The 18,966-nt window shown below is 45.2% G+C and overlaps 1 protein-coding gene across 2 annotated transcripts; it reads left to right on the top strand.

Annotated features, from left to right (window-relative positions):
- The first annotated feature begins 8,424 nt into the window (after positions 1-8,424).
- On the top strand, positions 8,425-18,629 carry NDUFA4 (NDUFA4 mitochondrial complex associated). 2 transcript variants are annotated; one of them, XM_001376447.4, is made up of 4 exons: positions 8,425-13,282; positions 13,744-13,832; positions 14,256-14,316; positions 18,437-18,629. In XM_001376447.4, exons 1-4 carry the CDS (start codon positions 13,241-13,243, stop codon positions 18,491-18,493), a joined length of 249 nt encoding a protein of 82 aa, XP_001376484.1. In that variant the 5' UTR covers positions 8,425-13,240; the 3' UTR covers positions 18,494-18,629. The 2 variants fall into 2 exon arrangements, with proteins under 2 accessions (XP_001376484.1, XP_056656567.1); XM_056800589.1 differs by having other exon boundaries at positions 13,073-13,282; positions 14,256-18,629.
- The last annotated feature ends 337 nt before the right edge of the window (positions 18,630-18,966 follow it).

The raw sequence follows: 18,966 nt of genomic DNA on the forward strand, positions 1-18,966 counted from the left end.
AAATCAAAATATTCTAATCAAAATAAAAGCAATAATAAAAACAAGGAAAAAATCAAGAATTCAATGTGTTCTCATAAAACAGCATCCATTTGTCTATGGATTATTATCTCCAATGCATATGATAGGGTACAGTCAATCAGTCTCAACAGAAGATGCTTTCTTCACATGTGAGCAATGAATCCAAGAGTCCTTCTCTCCAACCTTTATAGATGTTAGAGTAGTTAACAATATTTGGAATGGTCCTTCCCAGGAAGGCTGAGTTGCTCCAGTACGCTTGAAATTCTTAATATACACTTTATCTCTTGGGTTCAGGTCATGAAGAGAAAAATCTAGTGGTCCGACTTGTATTGCAGCTCTAGATTCATGAAGTTCACGCAGTTTGTGCTGTAATTCCTGTATATAGGAAGCAATAGTAGTATCTCCCCCTAATAGTGATGTATACGCAAGGGAAAAAGGTTTATCTTTTATAGTTGGATGTCCAAAAAGCATCTCAAACAGTGAGATGTGTAGGTCTCCTCTAGGCCTGCTTCTAAGATAAAATAGGGCCAGAGGGAGAATTTCAGGCCATTTTAAATGGGTCTCAGTGCATAATTTTCCAATCATAGTTTTAAGTTCTTTGTTCATCCTCTCAACTTGGCCTGAGCTCTGGGGATGATATGGAACATGGAATTTGGGAGTTATCCCCAAGCAAGAATATATCTGATTTAGGACAGAATCAGTAAAATGACTTCCTCTATCTGAATCAATATGTGTTGGCAGGCCAAAGCGAGGAATAATTTCTTTTAAAAGTACCTTAGCAACAAAATCTGCTATGGCTCAGGTCACAGGAAATGCTTCTGGCCATCTGGTTAGTTGATCTACTATGACTAGACAAAATTTATAATGTCCAGCCTTTGGCATTGTTATGAAATCTATCTGTAGATGTTCAAAAGGTGTATAAGCCAGAAGACACCCACCAAAGGCTTTGCCACAAAAGGCATGCTGGTTATATGCCTGGCAGGTAGAGCAGACTGAACACACTTTAGAGGCTATAGTAGTTATACCAGGAGCTATCCATACTCTCTTGACAGAGTCCATGATACCCTGGGTACCAAAGTGACCATTTTTATGAATAGATTGGCAAATCTGGTGATAGAAACTTCTAGGGAGCAGGGGTTTCCCTTCAGATGACACCCATACTCCATTAATCTGTTTTGCTTTGAATTTTTGTTTCCATTTTCCACTTCCTTTTCATTATAGGAAAGTGATAAATTTAAGTCATCAGTGGTTGTTAATGTTAAAATTAATTCAGGCCCTTCTATGGCTGCCTGCTTTGTAGCAGTATCTGCTTGATCATTTCCTCTAGAGACAGGGTCAGTGCCACCTGTATGAGCAGAGCAATGAACTACAGCTAGGGCTTCAGGCAGGTGGAGAGCAGAAAAAACTTCATTAATAATTTCTGCATTAGCTATAGATTTTCCAGCTGAGGTTAAAAATCCTCTCTGGAGCCATAGCATCCCGACTGAATGACACATGCCAAAAGCACATCTAGAATCTGTATAAATTGTTGTCTTTTTATCATTGGCAATTATACAAGCGTGCTTCAGAGCTATGAGTTCTGCTCCTTGAGCGCTAATATAGAGGGTAGTGAAGCTGACCACTCAGTGTCAAATTCTGAGACTACGGCAGCTCCAGTGTAACGTATGCCATCCCTCATAAAAGAGGAACCATCAGTAAATAAGATCAGATCTGGATTGTCTAAGGGAGTATCCAAGAAATTATCTCAAGGCTTTTCTGCCATGGACACTAATGTTTCACAGTTATGTAGTGGTTCTCCTGAAGTAGGTAAATCTGGAAGCAAGGTGGCAGGGTTAAGAGTTGAACAGCGTTTTAAGGTAATGTTTTCACTATTTAACAAGGTTATTTCATACCTTGTAATTCGCTGATCTGAGAATGCCTGTGTTCTATGTCTTAGCAACAATGCTTCTACCTCATGTGGGAACATAATTGTTAATGGACATCCCAATACTAGATCAACAGTTTTTGTCATTAGTAAGGCTGTAGCAGCTACTCCTCTAAGACATGGTGGTGCTCCTAATACTACTGGGTCCAGTTGGACAGAATAATAAGCAGTTGGGTGCTGAGAAGGTCCCAAAGTCTGAGTTAAAACACCCGAAGCTACTCCTCTTTCCTCATATACATACAAAGTAAATGGCTTGTTGTAATCTGGGATGCCTAGAGCAGGGACAGACAGGATAGCCATTTTTAGCTCTGATAGAGCTCACAAGTGTTCTGGCTCTAATTTTAGGGATTCTGGGACCAAATCCTTTGTTAGTGCTATAAGGGGCTTAGTAATTTCCCCATAGCAAAGAATCCATTGTTTACAAAACCTTGTTGCTCCTTAAATTGCTCTCAACTGTTTCTTAGTGGTAGGAGTGCTTAAAATTTGAATATTCTCAATTCATTTTGGAGAAATAAAGTGGGTACCCGCAGTCAGGATGAACCCCAAATATTCTACTTTAGGGAGGCACCACTGAACCTTATCCTTTGAGATCTTATGCCCTCTTTTGTGCAATTCCAAAAGAACTTGTTTGCTATCTTCCTGTCATGCTTCCACATCTGTTGAAGCCAAGAGTAGATCATCTACATATTTGATTAATTTTGCTGTTTTTAAATTTTATATTATCTGTATCTTGGCTCAAAATTTGCACAAATAAGCTTGGGCGGTCTATGAAACCTTGTGGCAAATTACTCCAGCCTTGCCAGGTGAAAGCAAAGATATACCTGGAATTCTCATGTATGGGTATGGAAAAAAAAAGCTGAGCACAAGTCTACTACTGTAAAATATGTAGCTGTGCTAGGAATAGAGGAAATAATTGTATTGATATTGGAAACTACAGAGTGTCTCTTTGGTTGTTCACAGCCCTCAAATCCTGCACCATTGGGCCCTCTTTTTGTTTTTTTAATGGGCAGGATGGGCATGTTGTATTCAGATTTAGAAGGGATTATTATTCCTTGTTTAATTAATGAGTTAATTACTAGGGTAATACCCTCAATTGCCTCTTTTGAGAGGGGATACTAAGGAATGGAAGGAGGTGGGCTTGATTTAGTTTTTATCTGCACAGGAACAGCAGATTTAAGTAAGCCTACATCGGAAGAAGATGTGGCCCAAAGAGACTCTGGTATATCTTCAGGTATTATAAAAATGAGAAGCTCTTTTGCCTCTTGGCTCTCTGAGAGAAGAACAGGGAGTAAATTTAAAGATTCCGCTAGTATTTCCAATGATAAGGAACCATCTGGGAAGCAAGTTATTGTGGCTCTGAGTTTGCATAGAAGGTCCCTCCCCAGCAAATTTAAAGGGGAGTCAGGAATCAAAAGGAAGGAATGTTGTACCTCTAGGGGTCCTACAGACACCATTCTAGGGGGAAGTTTTTTTTAACTCTTTGGGGTATTCCTGATACTCCCACTACACTTTGTGAGTCAACAGAATAACAATTTAAATCAGGTACATTCTTTAATACAGACCTGGTAGCTCCAGTGTCTAAGAGACAATTATAATAGGTGTTACCCACCTTTAAGGTAACATGGGGTTCACTAGTGTGACAAGGGAATCACTTTAAAAGACTGATATATATTAATTTAAGGTCACCAAGGAATTCAGCTATGTAATTCCTAAATGAAAAACTCAAGTCAGCCGTCAGCCTTTTTTGGAGTTTAATTACAATAGGAGCAAGAAAGGAATTAGAGATATATAGAGAGAGAGAAAAAGGGAGAGAAGGGAATAGGGCTTAAATACCCCTTCTGTTTAGGCTGGGCCAAAAGGCCCAAGCCCTTAGATAGCTGGGGCAAAGAAAAGAGATCAGTCCCTATCACTCACGTGACCAAAATGGAGAAACAGTCTCAGAGGCCCCTACCTTCAGCTTCCTTCAGCGCAAGCTTCTCCGAGTCCACCGCAATCACCCTGACCAAACTCCTCAACCCCACCCCCCCCAGTCTCCAGACCCTCCTATCTTTAAGGAAACCATCCAAGTTCCTCCTCTCAGTTCTCCCATCTACCAATCACTGTTCATCAATTTCCCTGTGCCAATGGAGGCTCTAGCTTAACCCAGGACCGCCCAGAGGTTTCTGGCTTTTGCACATGTCTGTTGAAGGTCATATTTTCAAATGATTAAATCTTTGATTAGGCTGCAGCCCTTACTCAATCCTGTTAGGACTGAATAGGGTGGAGATTTATTCCAAGTATCTCCATTGTATCAATTCTAAAATCAATCATGATTCAAAGAAATTCCTGTTCTATGCTTAAGCATAGGTCAAAGTCCTTTCCATTGTTCAGCAAAAGGTTTCTGTTCTAAAGTAGTCTTAGGTAGGGAGGAGAAGGACCCTCCCATGCCTAGGGTTTCACATTCCAATAGACTATCAGTAAGAAATTTTCCAAGTATGAAATATCCCAATGGTGAAATTTCCAACATTTATAAGTCTAAGGAATTTTGAGGTTTACACTAGTATGGCAGTGGATAGGGACAATGGAGAGTAGGACATCAGGGTCTGGAAAATCAAAGGTTGTATCCTTTGATTCCTGTGCCCCAGCCCCCCCCCCCCCAAGACACCTTCATTGTGTTTGGGAGATTCCTTGGGCACCCCCCTGAAGGGCACCCCCTGAGGGGCATTAGCAACTTGAGTATTTTTTGGATGAGCACCATTTCTTATATATTGTTGTTGGGTATTTTCATTTTCTTCATTTGGAGCACTATCATTATTTTCCCAATTCCTATTTCTAAAGTTTTGGTTTCTAAAGTTTTTATTTCTATAGTCATTATAGTTATTTCTATAATCGTGGTTTCTATGATTATTATCATCATTTCTATAGTTATTTCTAAAGTTGTTATTAAACTGTGTATTCCTTCCGATAATCTTGAGAAAAAGTCTACATTCTATCATTCTGTGGCCCTTCTTCCCACAGAAGTGGCAGGTTACTGATTTATCCATGGATTCCTGCAAAGGGGCTATGGTTTCTCTCTTATTTTTTAATTGTCTCTTTAACATTTGTTGTCCCCTAGTGCCAGAAAGATCAGAGGTAGGAAGGGTATGGGAATTGAATTGGGCGGGGTGGGAAGGAGGGGCAAAGGAAGAAGGGTGAAAGGATACAGAGGTGTTAGGGTTGGAGGAATGAGTAGGGTGTGAACTTAGGGTGGAGGGTGTGGGATCGGAAGCATGGGCAGGGCGAGGAGTGGGTTGGTTAGGAGTAGGGGGTTCTGAGGCCGAGTTGGGGGGGGCAGTGGGTTGGCTAGGAGGGTTAGTGTCCAGAGCAAGGTGGGACAGAGATTCTGATAATGTTCTTAACTCTCTCAACATTTCTCATAAAAGCTTACGATCTCCCCCGACTTTCCTCTATAAGCTCAAGCCGAGTATTTATTTCTGCATTTTGTTGAGTAGTAGAAGGAACACTTGTTTGGTTTGACTGAGAAGTGGGTTTTGTAAGGAAATACAATATTACAGCTATAAGAATCAAAGTCCCAAGGGGGAGTAGCGTGTCCATTATACTTTGCCATAAGCTCCATGGTATGAGCAAATTCAGAGAGGCAAGGAATACGAATTTTACAAGTTTTGTCATGGAGCTGATGAGCCAGTTGTTAAGTAAGTTGTGAACTGGCTTTAGCCACATATTTCTAAAGTAGGGGAGCAGGACAAGGCCAAAAGCTCTTCTCCATATTTCCCTTAATCCTAATCTAGGCAGTTGTTCCCTAAAGGAAAAGATATTTAGAAACAGCTCTCCTAGCCAGGACCTTAGTGCCCTGTTGCTAAGATTTAAAACAGCTGTGTTCTATTTAATTTAAGGAGAAATCAAAATGTTTTTTACTCACCTGCTCTTGCAGCTGTGTTTTGAAGCCGAGTTAGTACGTTTAAAAAGAATGTCTAACAGAAGCAAGTAATAGAGAGAAAGAAAAGAGATTTCACAGAAATTTTTGAGGGTTTTTGTCGCAACCTTTGTGGTCAGCCTATAAGGCCAGTGAGAACTCTCTCACACTGACAAATGATGACAAGGTGGACAATGGGGGAACATGGAACCTGTGCACTGAGGACTCTGGCATTCCAGAATAATCCCACAAATTTGCCCATAAATTTATCCCCTATGGCAATAAAACATACCTCCACCTGAATTTGGAAAGGGAGATGACAATCTCCTAGACCCCAATAAATATGCCAACCCTCATCCACAGGGTGTAAAAGCTGCCACTCTACAGGGGAGATGCTACTCCATTCTATCACCTCCAAAGAGGCTACTCTATGAGCCCCTGATCAGCCCCCAGAATATTCCACCAGCTATTAGGCTATTATACCATCATAAACCATTGCTTCTTCAAATAAAATTCTTTTTCATACTTGAATGGAATTTGAGTCTCTCATTCTTAGGGCAAGACCTTCCTATAAACTTGGGTGTGTGTCTCCCAAAACATTAGGGGAAATTTTTTTATCCCTAAACATGCATAAAATAGTTACATTCACAAAACAGAAAAAGAACACAAATTGAACATGCAACCCAAAAAAACCTTTTAAGAACACATTTTTAAAACATAACTAATCCTCAAAACAAAAATTCTGAAAATCAAAAAGATAAACAAAAATTTTAAAAGAAGAAACCCATTGAACTAATAAGTAAAAGTAGAAAATGTTTTCTAAATAGATAAATGATGAGCTAATTTGATTTTTTATAAGAAGAAACTAAATGATCAGTATCCAAAGTGAAGCCTTAACTCTCTACATCTTCTAAACAGGTTGTTGTCCTTTGCTGGGAGCCATCAGGCCACAATTTCTCCAAAACATCACCAAAAGATCAGACCCTCAAACCCAATCCAAAAAGACTACCATAGGTTAACTTTTACTTAAGTACATAATTCCCAGTAAAACCGTAGCTACAAGTCAAGCCCAGAACTTTCCACCTTACAGAAACTTATTCTCATGAAGCCAGCACACAAATCAATCATAAAGGCCCATGCAAAATGTGCAGGTACACTAAGCTTCATCATGCCTCAGTGACTTGATTCTTCCCCTTGAGAAACTCCCTAGTAAATCCTGAAAAATTATCAGCCTAATATTAAATCTGAATTGTGTTCTCAGTACCTCTCAACCTCAATGTTATGACTGTTGAATTGTCTTTAAGAATTTCCGATTATTTCTTTTTATTAAAAGTAATAAGTAAATTTCCTTGATTGTAAGCTCAAAAACTCCTCACAGGGTAATGAGAAAATTAAGCTACCTGTGACAAAATCAGTTATCTTGTGTGAAACCTTTATTCTGTCAAGAATATGTAGTCACAACACAAGAATATAGAATATTAATCAAGTTATTTTGTTAAAAGTTAATGTATCTGTGATAACCAGTGGAATTGTGCGTCAGCTATGGGAGAGGGAAAGGTGGTGGTGGGGGGGGGGTAGGAAAAGAAAATGATCTTTGTTTCCAGTGAATAATGTTTGGAAATGACCAAATAAAATAATGTTTAAAAAAAAGTTAATGTATCACTTCTCCTATTATATCTATTTAAACATGTGTGTTAGGTAATGTATCTGGGTGCCAAAAAAATGGGTATAAAAATAAACACTAGGCCTGGGGATGGCAGAGCACCTATCAGGTACAAAGCATGCCCATGACTATAAAATATACAGCTATCTTCCATTTATTATTTTCTTGACTGACCATTCGAGTATCTGTTGGTAATCCCTGGAGTTGCAAGTGAGGCTGGACCTTGCCTATGGCAGTTCTTCATACTCAAAGAAGACCATGATACTACTGGTCACATCTTTTGACATTCATAAATTGGATTTAAGTGAGGCAAAGGTGCCCAAAGTTGTCTGCCTCATTCTCTCTTCCTGGACCATTGAAGTCTAGTGGCAAAAAAAAAAAAGTCAAAACAACTGGTCTGAACCTTGGCGTCAATGTCTGAGCAAGCTCTGGGTGCTCCACAGAGGTGCTTCTATCACCTTCATGGCCATTAGAACAAATTATTTTCATCTGCCCCTTCTGGTGGGTGAAATCTTCATGTGCTTGGAGGAGGCACTCCTTTAATTCACCAATGGGGTGGAGGCCTATCAGTTGGCCTCATCCTGGTTTAGCCAGTGGGCCAACTTGTGGTTTACTGAGGTGTGGTCACATTGCATGCTACAGCTTCCTGAAGCCCCAGGTGAGAGCTGGAGGGTAAATAAGACACCAAAGGTGGAGAGCAATCCTGAAAAGGGTTTGACAAGCCCTCACACCAGAGTGTTCCCTGAGCACACCATGCACCTTTTCTTCCCTAAATAAGTAGACTCTTTCTGAATATATTCAACAGGACTATCATATCTCTAGCATTTTTTTTTTAAAACCCTTACTTTCAGTCTTAGAATCAACACTGATTTCCTTCAAGGGTTAAGTAAGTTTATTAGTCACAGAGACTGACAAATTCTAGGCTAACAAGGTTGGAAACCCTTCTTTACGTGATAGGGAGCCACTGATGGTTTTGTGCTGGGAAATGACATGGCAAAAATGATGACTTAAAAAAGATAATTTGTGCCTTTCCAAGACAGACTAGCTGAGGTGGGGTGGAAAAGACTAGTGAGGGAGACCAAGGAAGACCCTACTGAAACACATTTTCCCAGGCTAAGAATTTTCCATCATCTCCAAATCTGAGGCCCGTGTGATTGCTATGATTTTATAAAAAAGATCAAATGCCTTTAAAGAACAGAAAATGTCATGTGCTTATTTTGTGTCTGAAAGCATCCTTCCCCTTTCAGATTGATGATATTGTTCTCCTGTCTTTATCTCCCCATATCTGCCTGCTTTACTCCCAAGCCTGTGTCTTTGACCATCTGCCCTCTGTGATAAGGAAATCACTTTAAAAGACTGATATATATTAATTTAAGGTCGCCAAGGAATTCAGCTATGTAATTCCTAAATGAGAACTCAAGTCAGCAGTCAATCTTTTATGGAGTTTAATTACAATAGGAGGAAGAAAGGAATTAGAGATAGAGAGAGAGAAAAGGGAGAGAAGGGAATAGGGCTTAAATACCCCTTCTGTTTAGGCTGGGCCAAAAGGCCCAAGCCCTTAGATAGCTGGGGCAAAGAAAAGAGATCAGTCCCTATCACTCACGTGACCAAAATGGAGAAACAGTCTCAGAGGCCCCCACCTTCAGCTTCCTTCAGAGCAAGCTTCTCAGAGCACACCGCAACCACTCCGGCCAACTCCTCAACCACCCCCAGTCTTCAGACCCCCCTCTCTTTAAGGAAAACATCCAAGTTGCCTCCCCTCAGTTCTCACATCTACCAATCCCTGTCCATCAATTTCCCTGTGCCAATGGAGGCTCTAGCTTAACCCAGGACCGCCCAGAGGTCTCTGGCTTTTGCACATGTCTGTTGAAGGTCATATTTTCAAATAATTAAATCTTTGATCCTTTGCTACAGCCCTTTCTAAATCCTGTTAACCTGAGTAGGGTAGAGATTGGAATAATTAAATTTTGTCTTAGGCTGCAGCCCTTACTCAATTCTGTTAGGACTGAATAGGGTGGAGATTGATTCCAAGTATCTCCATTGTATCAATTCTAAAATCAATCATGACTCAAAGAACTTCCTGTTCTATGCTTAAGCATAGGTCAAAGTCCTTTCCATTGTTCAGCAAAAGGTTTCTGTCCTAAAGTAATCTTAAGAAGGGAGGGAGAGGAACCTCCCATGCCAATGGGGTTCACATTCCAATAGCCAAGACGCACTATCAATAGGAAATTTTTCAAGTATGAAATTTCCCAATGGTGAAATTTCCAACATTTATAAGTCTAAGGAATTTTAGGGTTTACACCTCTTACAAATACCTCCTTAAAGGTCACCATCCCCATTCCCCAGGACATGATCACAACAGCCCAACCTGCCAGAAAGTGCTTCCTAATACATATCCATCATCTCCTGGGTGCTGGGGAGCTCCCTGGTCCTTCTCTTTACCTTGACTCCATGCAGAATCAACTCAGAGGATGCCTCAAAGCATATCATTTTAGAAAACCCTAGTTTTCTGCCGAGGAAAACCATTTAGCTTCCCATTTATTTGTCAGAAACAGAGTAAAACCTGCTCTAATAAGTATTTTAGGGAAAATGTCCAAAATAGATTTTTGTGTATGAGAAATACAATTGAGAAGAAAAAAGAAAAGAAGCACAATTAACTGAGATCTTTTACAAGAGCAAATGGTGTGGTAAAATGGTAAGCCACCGTGGAGAGCCTCCTGAGCTCTTGGCTCATCCAGACAAAAGTCTGATTTTGAGATCTAAACTATTTTAGGCTTGTTTTGCTCTCACTGAGAGTTTACTCTGGGAAATCTCCAGATATAGTGTATGTGCAGGTTTCCAAAAACAGAATGTCATAGTAGCTAGGGCATTGGATACCCTGAGGTCAAACCCTATCTTCTGTACTCATTAGCTGTATGGGATCATGGATAGTCCCATAATGTCTTTGTGCCTCAGTCTCATTTGTAAATTGAATAGATTAAGTTCCTTCCAGTTTTAAATCTATGATTTTATGAATGTAACCAAAGGAACCTCTAGTTCTTATATGCACATTCAAGATAGTAAGGACAGGATTTCCTTTATTTCACTCCCCAGAAAATGCAATGTACTCATTTGTTGTTCAGTCATTTTCAATCTTGTTTGACTCTTCTTGACCTCATTTGATGTTTTCTTTGCAAAGATACCAGAAAGTTATTACTTCTCCAGTTCATTTTACAGTTGAGGAACTGAGGCAAACAGGGTCAAGGGACTTGCCCTTAAGTGTCTGAGGCCAGATTTGAATAGAGGAAGATGAATATTCTTGATCCTAGGCCCAACACTCTATCCATTGTGCCACCTAGCAGCCCACAATTGCATTCTCCCTCACTTCTACTGAGCCTTGTCTTTCCACAAGAAGCCTAAAGTCCTTCCAATTTAGTACTACCATGTTTGGTATCCTCTCAGAAGAACTTTAAATTTGGGGTTTCTGGCAAGACATTAAACACTGTTGGCCATCTCCATTGAAAGGGCTCCTAAACCAGCCAATAGTGCATGTAGAACACCCTTCTCTGTGTTTCCATGTTCTCCACAGAAAATGGAACAAGAAATTCTATCCATCTTTTGTTACAATCTTGGCAAACAAGATCCACAGCATTCCTCAAGTGGCCTAATTTAGTAATCCCAAGAAAGGGCCACTAGGGTATTCTGGCATAATCTGTTTGGAGGAGGCAAAGCCTCTGGGATCACTGTCTGGCGAGGGAGACACATTCTAGAATCTTTCTGGGAAATGAAACCAACTCTCCTGACCTAAAGTGGATGATCCCACTTTCTCCTCATTTTTTTTAAACAAAGGAATGAATGAATGGAAAAGCAGCTAAGCACTTAATTTATGGTGGGAATTGTGCTCAATTCCAGATGCAGAGAGAGCAAGATGGTTCCTTTATTCTAGAAGACAAGATCAGATAAAGGGGGTTGGGATGGAGAGGAAGGAGCTACATGGAGTGAAAGTTCACCTATTAGAGCCCAGGATCCAAGGGTAGCAACCCAGGTTCTCAGGGAGGGAGAAGATGGCCAGTGGGCAGGGCATAAGGTTGGAAAATAAGCTTGTCTTTCTCCATTCTTGTACAATGACATGAAACTTTGCCAAATGATTATAATACCATGGGAGAAACTTGAAAAATGTTTTTTAGATAAAGGATGATTGGAGTCTTTCTTTTTAATTAACAAGAAAAGGGATAATTAAAAAAAAAAACCCAACCACTTTGGCTGTCAATTTTTCTACCAGGGTAAATAATTCTGTACATAAATGCAAATATACTAAAAGATATAAGATACCGGCCTTAGCTTGCATTGATTTAATTGTGCTTCATGGCTTACTTATCGAATTAGTTGTCTCTTTAAAAAAGCCATTTTTTTTTGTCAGTAGTAACATATAATCATTGATCCTTTGGGATCCCTAGAACAGAAATGAAATGTCTGATCCTTGTGCCCAGACGGGGATTGTCAGCAGATAAGTAAATTCTCTCTGTAAGCAAGATCGTATAAAGGGAAGAGCCTTCATCCCCATTGGTTGGAGAGGAAGGCCAGAGAATGTTTCTAGACGGATGCAAAGGATTCCAAGAGAGGAAGGGGTGGAGGTACTATGGCATTCCAAAAAGGGAAAGGAGGTGTTTGCTGGAACACTGTGTCCGAGGCAGGGTTCAGGCTGTTGGTACTTGCCCGCCTTCCCAAATAAGCTCTTTGGAGGCAAGGGCTGGCGCTCATTATCCGGTGCTCTCATTCCCCAGAGCTCTTGCTGCACTGTTCGGGTTCCAGACGGTGGGCGGGAGCCAGGACTGGCTACATGAGCAAGTCCCATAGCCTGTAAAGAAGGTGCTCGCTTGCACTGACAAGGGGTTTCATGGTCTGGAAATCCACCGGCCCGAGCCCGAGCCCCTCCTTATACTCGCGGGCTCACACGTCCCTCACACAGTCAGGACGAAATAAGGCAGTGAAGATGGCTTCTCCAGGGACGGCCTGGGGGCTGGACAGGAGCTTGGGCAGATGCTGGGGCTGGACGCTTGGATACACGGAGGTTGCGCATGTTCAGGGCCAGCACATCACTGCATGGGTTGGGACACATCTGGGTGATGTACTGGGGGGCACAGACCAAAGTGGGGGGGGGCTCCATTTCCCCCTCCGACCTCCCTGCCCCGGACAGCTCCAGGTCCAGCAGTTCCAGCCAGCAAGGGCCCCTGGCTGTGACCGCCGGTCAGCCAAGGCCTCTAGGGAGCAGAACAGCTGTGGCCCAGACTTCTCTCAGGGACCGACCTTGGCCTTGGCCCCAAACCGCGCGACCGGCGGACACGTGCCGCTCCCGTGGCGCGCGCTCAACACGCATGCGCCCTTCCCTCTTCCTTGTTGACCTCACGCCTTTTTGGGTCCTGTCCTCACCCCTAAGGCCCCACTGAGGTGGGGGTGGCGATCAGGGCGGTCAGAGGGTATGCAGAAGCTGGCGCGGAACAGCGAGGGAGGCGGGGGTGGGGAGTCGCACCTCCAAGGGGGAGGCTAGGCGAGCAGGCAGTGGAAAGGGCAACCCCAGGGGGTGGGGTCCTGAGCGCTGGGGCCCTTGGGCGGCGCGTTTGCGCGTGCGTGCGTTCCGCAGCGCCTGTCCTGCCTTCTCCTCTTCTTTTGCGGTGACATTGGACGCTGAGCCAGGGACAAGACGCAAAGGAGCTAAGAAGCGAGGGAACGAACGTAGCCGCCGAGTCCCACTGCAGCCGCCGCTATGTTTCGTATGATCATCAACCAGGCCAAGAAGCACCCCAGCGTGAGCGTCCAGCGGGATTGGGGGTCGGAGACCCGTGACCTTGAGGGGCAATGGGGAGGGGCACCCCGTAACCTGGAGGGAGAGAAGGGAGGAGCGTCCCGAGATCTTGGCCTCAGTTTCCTTTTCGGTGCCCCCGGCCCTTGAGTGAGACTGCGGCCGAGGTGATAGGTGCTGCCGGCGTCTGGGAGGGGCTGTCTCAATTTCCCCTGGAGCCCCGCCCCCTCCCTTGTTCCCCTCCCCAGTCACCCTAATGGGTGCCTCGCTCGAGAGGTGACATTTAAGGCCCCGAGAATTCCTTTACAGAAGGGGAGACGGAGGCCTGCAGGCTGCATCTGAGACGGGCCTTGAACCCGAGTGCTGTGATCTCTGTGTCACCTCGGTCTGGCCCTACCCTGGGGGGGGGGGCGGGGCCTGGGTCCAGGATCCCGGATCCGAACTGAACCTCCTTCTCTCCACCACAGCTGATCCCCCTGTTCCTGTTTATCGGGGCTGGGGGTGGAGGGGCCACACTCTACGTGATGCGTCTGGCACTCTTCAACCCTGATGTCAGGTGAGTGCTGGCCTAGAGCTAGGACTTGCCCAGGGTCTCTAAAGCTCCAGCTAAGCCTCTCCCTAGGGCCTAGGTAAAGGGGGGGACAGGCTCATTTCAGGAAGGATCTCCCCCATAGGAGGGTTCAGGAGAGAGGACAGCCAGACAGCCAGGATAAAAGCCTGGAGGGGCTGATGAATGCTGCAGAGGAGAAGGGCCTCTGCAGTTGGGGGGGTAGGGAGGAAGCTGGTGCAAGGACCTCTGGAGCCCAGGTTAAAGGGTTTTGTGGGATGGGTATGGGGCAGTCGGTCACTACTCCCCTCCTGGGCCGTCTTTGCAGTTAGGGGGTGACGTCTAGCAGGCCAAATCCTTTTAGGGGACAATTTGTGAAGGGAGGTTCCCTGGGGCAGTGCTGTCTCAGTCTTAATTAACTTTCCTCCTTAGCTGGGACAGGAAGAACAACCCTGAGCCTTGGAACAAGCTGAATCCCACTGATCAGTACAAGGTAAGTCTCCTGGTGCCCTGGACCCCACATCTTCTCAAGGATCCCCCAGCAGGCAGGCCTGAGCCTGGGGCCAAAGGGAAGAGAGAATAGTCTTGAGCCTCTTCAGACGGCTATTCACTCCCTTTTTTTGGCTTCCAGACAAGCCAGGAACTAAGCAGTGCTAGTCACAGTTGGGATCCAGCCTCTCGGCCTCATCCCTAGGTGTACTGAAGCAGTCTCTGCTGTAGCTAGTTCTGGGGAGCTCCAAGGGGTGCAATGAAGGGAGAGGAGTGAACTGAGCATCAGCCACTTTCTCTGACTTGTTTCTGTCTGGAAAAGGAGCTTGGAGTAGGCCCTGAGCAATAGAAATGAGTGTTGTGGAGTTAGAGGGGAGTGAAAGTCATTCTGTTTCAGAATGAGGCAGAAGCTGTCATTTGAGATCTGAGTTCTCTGCTGTCTCCACTGACACAATCCAGAAATAATTTGTGTGGGAAATAGGGTGGCCAGGTCTATGTCCTGGATTCCAGGGATCTGAGGGCCAGCTTAGGGCTGGTGAGTGAGGCTTAAAGATACGGCTCTGCACCATTAGGGGCCTTGGCCTGGGAACTTGTGTTGCCCCCATTTGACAGCCCAGGAGACCAGGGAAGGACACAGGAGAGGCAGGTCTCAAAGCCAGGCTCTTTGCTCTCCCATCCATCCCTCTTTACGTTGTCCCAGGACATCAGGGTCTCCTCTGTCTACTTGTAGTTTATTGGTCAGGGAGATGTAGTTGCCCTTTGGGTCGGAGGTCACCAAAAAGCAGGTTCCCCTTATCTGGTTGCTTTGAGAACAAAGGCACAGCAAGCCTCCTGTCTTGACTGATGGGCTTTCATTTGAGATGATGGCAACTCAATGATTTTCTATTCTTGGTCTGTTTTGAAATAGAGATGAGCTTTCATTCCGATGAAGTCCTCAGGCCGATGAAGGCCTCAGGTCTTTGGCCCAAGCACACTTGGCCCAAGCAAACAACAGAGCTGGTTCCCGGGGCTACATTTTATTGTTGGTTTTCCAGGTCCAACTTGCCCCATCATAGGGGTTTCCTACCAACTCTAAAATCAAAGTCTTGCAGTTCTGCCCACTCTTTCTCCCTCATAGCAAGAAGATGCTCCAAGCCCACCTGACTGACCAGTGAGTCACACACCTGCTTCTACTAAGACAGGTTTGGGTGCAGGTTCTGCTCCTCTCCCTGGGGATGCTCTCCACTATGGCCCAATAGGAAAGGGAAGTCTCGTCCTGGTCTTTGGTTCAGCGCAGTGGCTTAGCAGTAGCCATTACAACCTGAACTTATTGCTTCTTTCATGAAGGAGATATGTACCAAACCAGCGGGAAGGGAACGAGATGGTTTTCAAATCCTCGTTCCATGCCTTCTCTGTTGTTCCCAAGCAGCAGGAAACCCGAGGCAGCCCCCTTGTTTGCTCCTCTGGGATTCTGTGTCCCTGCGGCAAGACTCTTGAGTTGTAACAATTGTAAAAGGGAAAATGGAATGGATGGTAACTTAAGGGAACAACAAGGCCATGCATGGGAAATCAAAGCAATTGGAAGAATGTCTAAAAAGGGAAGTTTTATGAATGAAAAGTAACTGGAGTCTTAAGCACTACACAGTAGAAGGTGTTTCTTGGAACTTTCTTGAGCTGGTCAGTGACAGGTGTAACTGCGAAAATAAGTGGTCACCATGGGAAAATTTCCAAATATGAAAATGTCCAAGTCAGCTGGGTTTTATGGAGATTTTAATTAACACAAATGAAGGAATTAGGGGAAAGGGGGAGAGAGAGAGAATAAGAGAAAATAGTATGAAGGAGAGACTAGTCAGCCTTTAATCACTCACCACAAGATTGTCTTAAAGCAAAACTCCAGTCCTTCACTGAGATCCTCAACTCCAGAACTGAGTTCAGAGACCCAGCTCCTCCAAACTAACTCCAAACTCCAACTCACCATAATTTCGAACTCCCCTTCCTTTTAAAGAAAATTTTCTCTTGTGTCACCTCCCCTAAATTTTCACATCTACCAATCACAGTAGACATTTTTCCCAGGACTGACCATTCTTAGTTCACATCTTCTTTTATTATCACCTTCTCTGATTAGATTATATCTTCTGAGTATTTCACATCTCTTTGCTAAGCTTGCCCTTTGTAAGTTGCTTGACCTCTTAGTGATTAATTCAACTTTTATAGGTACCTAGCACCCTTTTGTATTAGATCTAAAAATAGACCTAGCTTAAGGGTTTTTGCTTCACTATAAGTATGAGTTGAGGACTTTTCATTGTTCAGTAAGGAGTTTACAACTTTATCTTCCCCTAAGGCACTGTCTGAGTAGGGTGGAGTAATGTTAAAATTCCCAATGCATTCCTGATCAAGTACCTTCATTTGTTACAATAAGGGAATAGCCATAACCAAATATTCTAAGGTACAGTCTGAGCAGTTTTAAGATTCACACAGGTGAGGAAAGATGGTGTCTTGGGTTAAGAGAGCCTCCCCATGAAGTGACTGGTGCCTAGGCCAGTGCTGCCAAAGTAAGGGAGGCCTTTAGGAGTCCCAAAAAGGAGCCACTGGGCTTCAGAAGGAGAGAGCAGAAGGGTACATTTGTAAACAATATGCCAGAAACTAAATGCCCCAAGTAACTGCCCTGTAGGTCTGGAAGGGCCCAGGGCACCATTTATCAGAGGCTAATGAATGAGCTCAATCTTTTTTTAAATGTTTATCTTTTGTCTTTGATTGTAAGATAGAAGAGTGGTAAGGGCCAGGGTTAAATGACTTTCCCAGGGTCACCCCACCAGGCATCTGAGGCCAAATTTTGAACCCAGACTTGGCACTCATATCTACTGTACTTCCTAGCTGCTCCTTGAGTCCATCCTAATGTCCTACACCTGCCTAAAAGGAGAAATTGAAGAGGTCACTTGAGGCTTTTCTCCATGTTTTGCTGCGATTCGCCTCCCAGAAATGGATTAAGGAAGCTGGACTTACAGAGCAGTCCCTGAGCAGGAAGTCCAGGGTGCTGAGGCTGTCAGATAGTTTCTTGTCTCACGAAACACGTTTCTTTCCTCCCCTGCCAGGCTCCCACATTTCACCTATTTTCCCACCAGCCGTGGCCCATCCACAGTCCTTAGAGCCAATGAGGGGCTTCTGGGGTAGAGTCCTCAGCCCCTGCCCCTACCCTGACGAGGCCCGCTCTGCTTACGTGCCTCGCTCCTTAAAAAGCTCGCGGGTGCGAGGGCGACTGAAGGGCTCGGCCGTGTCCTGGGGCATTTGACGGGGCAGCCAGCTATTTGCATTGCGTTTCTCCAAGGCCCCCTTCTCATCTGGTGCCCAGCCTGAGAAAGGACCGAGCAGGTTTGATCAAGGATCCTCGTGGTTGCGCACATGCAGAGAGCAGGGCCGCAGCGTTGGTGCACTTCCACCGTTTGGGTGCCAGGGCGCCCTTCTGCCCCGGCGCCCCATTAGTGCAAGCGGGGTGGCCAGTGGCTGCGGGTGTTCCCTAACCCTTCATTGGTCACGATGAGGGGCAGGTCCCGAGGGCCCGCACCCGTAGGTAGGGAAAGGGGCCTGTCCCCCCCTGCCAGCTCCGCTGTGCCCCCGGGCTGCCCGGGGCCGAGATCAGGATGACCGGCAGCCTTTGGGCCAGGCCCTCTGCTTTCCTCCTGATGGGGAGCCTGGAAGAGGGCTGTTGAGGGACTAAAGAGGGTTTTAGGGAGTTCAGAAAGCGCACTTCAGCTTTTAGAACAAGCAGCCTCTAGCCATACCTCCAGCAGCATCGCTTCAGTCAAACGGCCGAGCCAAGAGGAACCCTCAGGCCAGAGGGCCGGGCCCAGAGCCTTGGACCAGTCACTTGGTGCCTTGAGGTGGCTTTTCCTGAAGAGCTGTCCGTTAGAGCCACACGTGCCCCTTCAGTGGCACCCTCGGGTGCACTTCAGGTGATGATAGAAACATCTGAATCCTTGAATTCTGCCCGAGCCCTGCAGAGACCCTCTCTGTAGCCTTGGCCCTGGCCACGCTCCCAAGGTTCCCGGGGACCCCTAGTGGTGCCCGGGCCGCACTGCACCCCAAGCACGGCCTCCCATGGGTGCCGAAGTGTTTGCGAAGCGTGTTTCTCTTTCTTGTTTTCCAAGTTCTACTCGGTCAATGTGGACTACAGCAAGCTGAAGAAGGAAGGGCCGGAATTCTGAGTGAGCCCCAGGCTGCCGAGCCCCAGTGAAGGTCTTCCAAAAGCCATCCGCACAATTCTCCCTCCACTAGGAGATGCTCCGTCTCCCCTTCCTTTGTATGCATGAATCATGACAGTGAATAAAGATGTGAAACGTGGTGTGTGGTCGCTGCCTGGACGCCGGGCTGTCTCCAACCGGCCAGGGGCAGCGGGGGGGCCGGCCGGAGGCTCTCCCAGCCTGGCCGAAGCACCCTCCGCCTCAGTCGCCCCTGCCTTTGTGCCCAGACAAAGCTCGACCTTCTCCCTGGACACACAATTTAAAAATCCTCCTCTCTGTGGCCAGGTTCTGTGTTCTTTTGTAGTAGCCTTCCATCCAGCCTGACTGGTTCTCTAGACTATGGAGTGGCCCGGCATGGGCACAAAAGTGCCCGCTGAGCCCCCATGGACCTCTTCCCATGAGGTCCTGCCAAAGCCACCCTGCGTTGGGCCCGACTC

The sequence above is a fragment of the Monodelphis domestica genome, chromosome 5 (assembly GCF_027887165.1).
Source record: "Monodelphis domestica isolate mMonDom1 chromosome 5, mMonDom1.pri, whole genome shotgun sequence".
Lineage (NCBI taxonomy): Eukaryota > Metazoa > Chordata > Mammalia > Didelphimorphia > Didelphidae > Monodelphis > Monodelphis domestica.

Excerpts from the sequence above, each read along its gene's own strand:
- NDUFA4 (XM_056800589.1), top strand. The coding sequence starts at position 13,241 with ATGTTTCGTATGATCATCAACCAGGCCAAGAAGCACCCCAGC. Across the intron at positions 13,283-13,743 it reads AGGCCAAGAAGCACCCCAGC|CTGATCCCCCTGTTCCTGTT; the intron begins GTGAGCGTCCAG and ends TCTCCACCACAG. Across the intron at positions 13,833-14,255 it reads CTCTTCAACCCTGATGTCAG|CTGGGACAGGAAGAACAACC; the intron begins GTGAGTGCTGGC and ends TTTCCTCCTTAG.